General features: G+C 45.1%; 1 protein-coding gene across 2 annotated transcripts in view; it reads right to left on the reverse strand.

Moving 5' to 3' along the window:
- Positions 1–8504, reverse strand: part of Tsr1 (Tsr1 ribosome assembly factor) — a 42049-nt gene extending 33545 nt beyond the window's left edge. Inside the window, exons 1-4 of one of the 2 annotated variants that reach the window (XM_067788908.1) lie at positions 8203–8503; positions 6274–7625; positions 6089–6212; positions 5762–6028 (exon numbers count right to left, since the gene is read on the reverse strand). In XM_067788908.1, the coding sequence (XP_067645009.1) occupies positions 5762–6028; positions 6089–6212; positions 6274–7625; positions 8203–8385 (1926 nt within the window). In that variant the 5' untranslated portion in view covers positions 8386–8503. Of the gene's footprint in view, positions 1–5761; positions 6029–6088; positions 6213–6273; positions 7626–8202 lie in introns of both variants that reach the window. The other variant, XM_067788909.1, reaches the window with a different exon arrangement.
- Between the last annotated feature and the right edge of the window lie 457 nt (positions 8505–8961).

The following is an 8961-nucleotide window of genomic DNA, read 5'->3' on the forward strand; positions in this document are numbered from 1 at the left end:
TAAAGCCATGCTGATGACAGGCCAGCTGTAAATTTGCTTTGAAGTAGGGGAGCAAAATGGCTTCAAGCGTCTTCGCTACTGGCGATAGGAGAGATATCGGGCGATATGACTATCCTATGTTAGCTGGTTTCTCTGGCTTTAGTAGCAGGACCACCTTGGCCATTTTCCATTTTTCGGGTATGACAAAGGTGGAAAGAGACAGGTTGAAGCCATGTGCTAAATATTTGAAACCCTCTTTCCCTAGGCTTTTAAGCATCGGCATGACTATGCCGTCTGGGCCCACTGCTTTGGATGGTTTAGCATGACCGATGGCATCCTCAACCTCTTTGGCGGTGATGGTAATTGTTGACGCGCTGAGCTTATGTTTACGTGCGTGTCTGTTGGCGCTCCGTCTATTTTTGTCGACGGTAGAATGCATTATGTATTGTCGGCAGAAAGCGCTCGCGCATTTTTCGCATCCGACAGCACTTTGTCGCCAAAGGCGATGGAAACATTTTCATTGTGCCTAGACGGATTCGATAGGGACTTTACAGTGGACCCAGGTTTACCTACACGGGCAGAGAGGTTACAACCGCTTAGGTGCTCCTCCCATTTCGCCCGCTTGTGTTCATCCACAAGCAATGTTGTTGTTGTTGTTGTTGTAGCGATTAGGTTACTCCCCGAAGGCTTTGGGGAGTGTTAGCGATGTGATGGTCCTTTGTCGGATACAGATCCGATACGCTCCGGTAACACAGCACCATTAAGGTGCTCGAGCATCTCGGGAACGATTTATATGGCCACATTAAACCTTCAGGCCATACCTCCCACCCCACCCCCAAGTTCCATGAAGAGCTTGGGGTCGCCAGAGCCTCGTCTGTTAGTGAAACGGAATTCGCCGCTCGAAGGTGAGGTTGACAATTGGGTTGGAGAAGCTATATATTGCGCTACACAACCCCTTGAATCCCATCCACAAGCAATCTGATGCGTTGGTTTATATCCCTTATTTGGGGGTCGCCGGGATCGAGCTGTCTTATAAGGTCACGTTCTCTCGCTAAACTTGCGGCTTCTGCCGGGAAGTGGGGCCAAATTTCGGGAATTCTACCGGCGGGAATGAAACGAGCCGAGGCGGATTCAATGACCTTGCGGAAAGCACGCTCCCCTTGGTGGACATCAGTTGGGATAGGGAGGGCAGCAAAGCGGTTGTCTGTAAAGGATTTGTATTCGTCCCACTTTCCTTTTTTAAAGTTAATGAAAGTGCATTTTTCTGCGACGATGAAGTCGTCGGGACGCTCGAGCGAAATAAGTATAGGCAGGTGGTCGGATGCCAATGTTACCATCGGCTGCCAGTTCACGCAGTTTACGAGTTCTGCGCTCACGATTGAAATATCCGGCGAACTGTGACAGCATCCTACCATACATGTGGGGGCGTCTCCGTTTATAGTGCAGAACGTCGTTTCTTCTATTTGATCCGCTAACATCTCACCCCTACTGTCCACCCGCAAGTTTGAATGCCATAGATCGTGATGAGCATTGAAATCGCCTAAGATAATGCGATTGTTTCCAGTGAGTACGCCGCTGATATCAGGGCGGTATCCACTGGGGCAACAGGTGACACGAGGAATGTAGATGTTGATGATTTCTAGATTTGCATCGCCCCACCGGACAGACAATCATTGACGTTCTAAGACACTGTCCCTGCGGTCGATGTCGGGATCAAATATATGATATTGCACAGTGTGGTGTATGATAAACGCGAGGTCGCCTCCATTTCCGCTCTCGCGATCTTTTCTGTGGGCATTATAACCAGAACAGGTCTGCAATGCAGATCTTGCTGTGAGTTTAGTCTCTTGAATTGAAGCAATGCGGATGTTGTGCCGCTTCATGAAGTCAACTATCTCCGTATCTTCCCAGTTAATCCATTACAGTTTAACTGCAGAATTCTGAAGTGCATAGGGGGAGACGTCGTCACTCTGGGAGTAAGTGACGGTTGACTACGCCTGGGTTGTGGAAGTCCAGAACGCGATTGCTGTTGAGGCCCTGGGACTTGACGTCCCTGGGTAGGTATTGGGGTACCCGGTGTATTTGGGTATGCGGCCTGGCAACATGGCGCAATGAAACCCGTCGGGGGGTTGCCGTCGTGGAGACCAGAACATCTAGGAAAGTGGCACCGTCCGTGGCAGGAGCTGCATTGGGCGGATGTCGCAAACGTATATATTCTGTGCTGGCAAACGGTGCAAAGGGAGGTAGGGACTAAGAGTCTGTTTCCCTGACATACACAATTGCTGCCGGAAAAGAGGGGGGAAGAAGACGGGAGCAGGGGCTGATGCTCGGCATTGCTCCAGACTCTACTACGGAGATTGTAGGTATGACTGGGAGCCGCCGTGTGAGTTGGTGCGACGCGGGGCGCGAGCAACAGCGGGTACTTGTTGTGGCTTGGCGAGCAGCGGGGCTGCTGGAAGGTAGCGGGGGCGCTAAGGCGCAGACTGCGGGACGTCCTAGGACACGAACAGCAAGGAGCCACAAAAGATTTATAGAAGTTACGTGGACGTCTGGTTTTGGGGTCTAGCCCAGAACAACCTGTCCGATGCAACCATCCCTTACACGAGACACACTGACAAGAGTATGACCATCCTAAAAAAAAGATTCTTTTCCGGCAGATGCAGCAAAACCATTTCTCAGGACCGGGGTCAGGAGACGGACCCGGATTGGGTTCGATACCTTCCCGGAGCAAGAGAATATGGAGCAGTCCCGCTGCAAGGAGCTGATGGGAGGATGACAATTTGTGGAAGGGACGCAACAAATTAAATGGAGTTACACTGAAATGCCAGTCCTTGGTCGGGAAAAATCCCGAGTCGCTCCCGTACATAGAACCGGACGGCCTTGGGAAGCGAATAAAAAAGGGTTGTTGTTGTTGTTGTAGCGATAAGGTTGCTCCCCGAAGGCTTTGGTGAGTGTTATCGATGTAATGGTCATTTGCCGGATACAGATCCGGTACGCTCCGGTACCACAGCACCATTAAGGTGCTAGCCCGACCATTTCGGGAACGATTTATGTGGCCACATTAAACTTTCAGGCCATTCCCTCCCTCCCTACACCCAAGTTCCATGAGAAGCTTGGGGTCGCCAGAGCCTCGTCTGTTAGTGAAACAGGGTTCGCCGCGGATAGGTGAGGTTGACAATTGGGTTTGGAGAAGCTATATATTGCGCTAGCAACCTGAAGAGTTGCGCTACACAGCCCCTTGAATCTGGTATTTTAGTCGCCTCTTACGACAGGCATACCTACCGCGGGAATATTCTAACCAGGGTTGAGTCATTTTGAAATTAAACAAATCAAAATAAAAAATTATTCATCATTTTAAATTTTTTGATTGATGAATAAAAAGTTATTTTTTATTCAAGCATTTCTTGAATAATGAATAACATTCTCTCGTTATTCAAAATATTCTAATTGATGATAAACGCCCATTCTTATTTTTGCAAATTTTGAATAAAGAGTTGTTATTATTCATTATTTACAATATATGGAATAACAATAAAATTTTAGCTGTTATTCAGTTATTCAAAAATAAAAAAATAAACCATCGAGATGCCCTGAAAATATACCCATATGCGTAATCAGTTCGCGTGTAGTTCTGAAGCTTCTTAGGGTAATATTGAGATGATTTTGGGGAGTATTCGCGGGGTTCTTTGGGGGCCGTTTGGGGGTAATTTCTGGGAGACCCTGGGGATCCTCCCGGGGTCTATTGGGGTCCATTACAGGGGCTCCGTCGCGATCCTTCCAGGGTTTTGGGGTAATTTCGGGATGGCTTTTGCGGCTCCCTCGGGGTCTTTTGGAAGCCATTTTGGCATGGTTTAGGGGAGTACCTCGGGGTCCTCCCGGGGGCATTCCATGACCTTTTTGGGACTCCCTCGGGGTCATTTGGGGGTCATTGCGGGATCTTTTTGGGGACTTCCTCGGGGTCATTTCGGGATGGTTTTGGGGACTCCCTCGGGGTCCTCCCGGGGTCATTCCGGGATATTTTTGGGGACTCCCTCGGGGTCATTCGTGGGTCATTCCGGGATCTTTTTGGGGACTTCCTCGGGGTCATTTCGGGATGGTTTTGGGGAATCCCTCGGGGTCATTTCGGGATGGTTTTGGGAACTCCCTCGGTGTCATTTGGGGGTCATTCCGGGTTCTTTTTGGGGACTCCCTCGGGGTCATTTGGGGGTCATTCCGGATTCTTTTTGGGGACTGCCTCGGGGTCATTCCGGAATGGTTTTGGGGACTCCCTCGAGGTCATTTCGGGGTCATTCCGGGATGGTTTTTGGGACTCCCTCGGGGTAAATGACCCCCAAAAAGATCCCGGAATGACCCCCAAATGACCCCGAGGAAGTCCCCGAAACCATCCCGAAATGACCCCCAAATGATCCCGAGGGAGTCCCCAAAAAAGTCACGGAATGACTCCGAAATGACCCCGAGGGAGTCCCCAAAAAGATCCCGGAATGACCCCCAAATGACCCCGAGGTAGTCCCAAAAAGGTCACGGTATGACACCCAAATGAAACCGAGGGAGTCCCCAAAAAGATCCCGGAATGACCCCCAAATGACCCCGAGGGAGTCCCCAAAAAGAACCCGGACTGTCCGCCAAATGACCCCGAGGGAGTCCCAAAAAGGTCACGGAATGACCCCCAAATGACCCCGAGGGAGTCCCCAAAAAGATCCCGGAATGACCCCCAAATGACCCCGAGGGAGTCCCAAAAATGTCACGGAATGACCTCCAAAAGACCCCGAGGGAGTTGCAAGTCATCCCGAAATGACCCCAAAACCCTAGGAGGATTGCGGGGGAGCCCCTGAAATGGCCCCAATAGACCCCGGGAGGATCCCCAGGGTGTCCCAGAAATTACCCCCAAACGGCCCCCAAAAAACCCCGCGAATACTCCCCAAAATCATCTCAATATTACCCTAAGAAGCTTCAGAACTACACGCGAACTGGTTACGCATATGGGTATATTTTCAGGGCATCTCCGTGGTTTATTTTTTTATTTTTGAATAACTGAATAAAAACTAAAATTTTATTGTTATTCCATATTTTGTAAATAATGAATAATAACTCATCAATTAGAATATTTTGAATAACGAGAAAGTGTTATTCATTATTCAAGAAATGCTTGAATAAAAAATAACATGTTTTTCATCACTCAAGTTTTCTTGAATAATGAATAAAAATTTATTTTTTATTTTTTCGTCAATGGTTATTCAAATTTGTTGATAACGCCTATCCCTGATTCTGACACCCTAACCCGCTGGGGTAATAAATAAAAAAGGGTTGTTGTTGTTGTTGTAGCGATAAGGTTGCTCCCCGAAGGCTTTGGGGAGTGTTATCGATGTGATGGTCCTTTGCCGGATACAAATCCGGTACGCTCCGGTACCATAGCACCATTAAGGTGCTAGCCCGACCATCTCGGGAACGATTTATGTGGCCACATTAAACTTTCAGGCCATTCCCTCCCTCCCTACACCCAAGTTCCATGAGAAGCTTGGGGTCGCCAGAGCCTCGTCTGTTAGTGAAACAGGATTCGCCGCGGATAGGTGAGGTAGACAATTGGGTTTGGAGAAGCTATATATTGCGCTGGCAACCTGAAAGGTTGCGCTACACAACCCCTTGAATCTGGTATTTTAGTCGCCTCTTACGACAGGCATACCAACCGCGGGTATATTCTGATCCCCTAACCCGCTGGGGTAATAAAAGAGGGTCGTCGGGTTTTGTTTCTGTGCATTTTCTGATATTAACTACTTTCCCTTACCTTGTGTTTGTCGCCATTTGTATGTTGACTGAATATTGGATTTACAACAAAACGGCGATATCCACATTGAATTATTAAAGCCTCTTTGGACTTTATTGGGGCATCAGTATTAGGAATTCGTTTGAGTACAACATTCACCACTGACATTTGTTGTTCATGCGGAAGTAAGCCATATATTACCAAGCCCTTTGTGTTACGCGCTGATGTGTACCCTCTCCAATGTGCTTGAGGCACATTTTTAATGTTAATTGTAATGTAGGTACCGTGCTAATGAAATAATGATTGATACAACTAAATGTTTTTTATTAAGCACTTTTTTAAACTCACATGAAATCCGTACGCTTCCTTGGCTTCAGCAATAACCCGTCGTTTAGTACGATCGAAATTTTTAAACTGATAAATACGTGCATAGTCGTAAGGTAAGTTCTCTTTAGGATCCCACGGCGATGTTCTGATGGAAAATATTTTACTTCTTGGCTTGTTAAATAAAAGAAAAAGTGTATGCGCATTACCTGAATGATTCCAGGCCACGATATTTCTGAAATCGGTCTCTTGCATCGACATCTAATGGTGTATCAATTTCATCAGGCCATAACTCGTCAACTCTGGCTTCTTTTATTTTCTTCATTGTTTCGCGTTCTTCATGAAAATCCATTTGCAGATCATATTTTTCATCATTTATTGCAGCATCCGAAACAGAACCAGTCTCAACGTACTCTTCCTTGTCAGATTCTGGTTTATGTATTTCACCTTCAAAAGATTGGTCTTCGCAAGACATAAACTCGTCGTTCTCTTGATTCTTATCTTCACACTCTTCGTTATCATAATCACTATCATCTTTTCCACTAATATCATCTGCTTCTACCGCCTCATCGTCAGGGATCCACGCGGCTTGGTATTTGCTCCATCCTTTGGGTACTCGCTTGATTAATTTAGTTGTTTTCGTTTCATGTTGTGCTAATTTAATTTCTTCCTCAGTTGGCCATGTCTGCTCAGCATCCATAGCATCTGGTACATTTTCTCGCTGCAAAGAAGTTTGTTTTTGGGGATCTGCTAATCGAATTTGAAACTGAATATTATCTGACCGTTTATTTATTTTAAATACATCAGGCGCTGTGCTTATTTGTTGCATCTGGAAATCACCAAATCCGGGAATATGTACAAGCGAGTTTTCATCAAGTGGTGCTCCTCTTAAAAACCCCGACACTTTCAATGTTATATTATCTTCATTTTGATTAAAATTGTTTTCAATATCAACACTATCACAAAATAAATGTGGACGATTTGTTTGATTGGGAAGTGTATTCTTTTTCTGGCCACCAATTCGACGCATTAAATTTAAACCCTCCGCGTTAGAATCCAGCTGCATAACTTTTTCCTTAGGTAGTACCCTCGATATAAACTTTTGTACAGTTGATTTCATATCACAACGCTTCTTGGGGTTTATGGATTCCAAATCCATAAGTGCCACAATAGGAGTGGGTATACCTTGAGCAGATATCATATTAAAAATTCGGAGACCCCAGCGATCAAAAATGTCGTTCTCGCCCATAGCCGCAGATGTTAAAAGTAATGTGGTGTCGCAAACTTTGAGGTAGTCCAAGACAACTACCTCATTTCCTTGTCCTGTTGGGGGAATAATGAAGCAGAAACGCTGCTTGAAACGTGGCAAATTAATGTATGTAGCACCCGTTTCTGTCCGTTGAATTATGGCACCCTCATCACAACTTTCTATTATAGCCAATGCTGATTTTGCATCTATTTGTTGATGCATTGGTAATACACAAATCATAAAAGGAGCCGAATTCTCTGTACCTAGTCTTAGCTTTTCCATTCTTGCTTCCTCACGTTTTTTCTTACGAATCTGTTATTGGTATGCATGAGCAATTGATTTAATGGTAACGTTTTACAAGACGGTGCACCACCTAATTTTTGTCGGAAATTATCGAAGGTGGTATCAAAAGACGCGTCTCGACCTCCGAAGAATCCGAGAGCGGAAATCTAAAATTTTATTTCTGTCGAAAGTTATTCACAAAAAACCATGAAATGATCCCGAGGGGCCGAAATATGGGCCCGATCTATAGTTTTTTTGCATAGAAGACATTTCTGCGTTGGCGGCCTTCGGCTGCGCTTATAAAAAATGACCCTGGGTGGGTCCGACACCGGTTTGGGGATCAAAACTAAATGCGCGCAGCAGACCACATTTCTGCATTAGTGTGTGTACAACAAATCTGACAAACAACAACAACCACATGAAAATTATAACCGAATTTTTGCTTATCTTTTGACAGAAAAAAAATTTTTAATTTTCGCTTCTGGATTCTAAAAACGGAGGCAAGACGTGTCTTTTGATACCACCTTTGATAATTTCCGATAAAAATTAGGTGGTGCACCGTCTTGTAAAACGTTACCGATATAATAGTTATATGATAATATAGTACCTGATTCATTTGGTTACGTCGTTGTTCCCTACTTTGCTCTTGTTTATGCTTGTGGGACACCGCTTTCAGGGACACCCGTCCTTTAAGGACATTTTCAATTGCACCTTTGGATCGATGTCGTCCAGTTTTATGTGCTTTATTAGTTTGCTTAAACGGCCCAGGTCGGTGAAATACCTCCGCCATTCTTAAACAGTTGGTTTTTTAACGAGATATTAATTTCAGTTAAAACAACTCGAATAAAAAGCACGTTTACCAAGAATATGTAAGCACTGCTCCTTTGACTGCCATAAATCGCCCACGGTTGCCCGCGGTCACCACAGGTTACTATAAGCCTTCCGCGATTTACAACCAGATTGACTGAATTTTTGTATGTGTGCGTGTCGGGTATTTGACGCTTGCCCCGCGACTATCAAATAAAAAGCCATCAATCAACATTTGCGTTGAGAAACCGTAGCCATTGTACAGGTCTACAAGTAGGATATGTAGCAGCACACACATACACAGCCACGCTCACCTGATAAAATGCTTGTTCTTGTTCGTTTTTTTTGTGGATGCTAATTGCCACTGTTGTACTTCTTAGGACAAAAAAAAGTTTAGTAGCTGCTATCGAAAACTGCTTAAAATTTTTTTTTCTTATATTACAAAGAAATATACTTATTTACTTTCAAACGAGCACTTAATTACATCTCTCTTTAATAACCATATATTTTGGACAATTTTAATTAACAAATTGTGATACTTTATTACCGGGTACGATTG

The sequence above is a fragment of the Eurosta solidaginis genome, chromosome 5, assembly GCF_040869045.1.
Source record: "Eurosta solidaginis isolate ZX-2024a chromosome 5, ASM4086904v1, whole genome shotgun sequence".
NCBI lineage: Eukaryota > Metazoa > Arthropoda > Insecta > Diptera > Tephritidae > Eurosta > Eurosta solidaginis.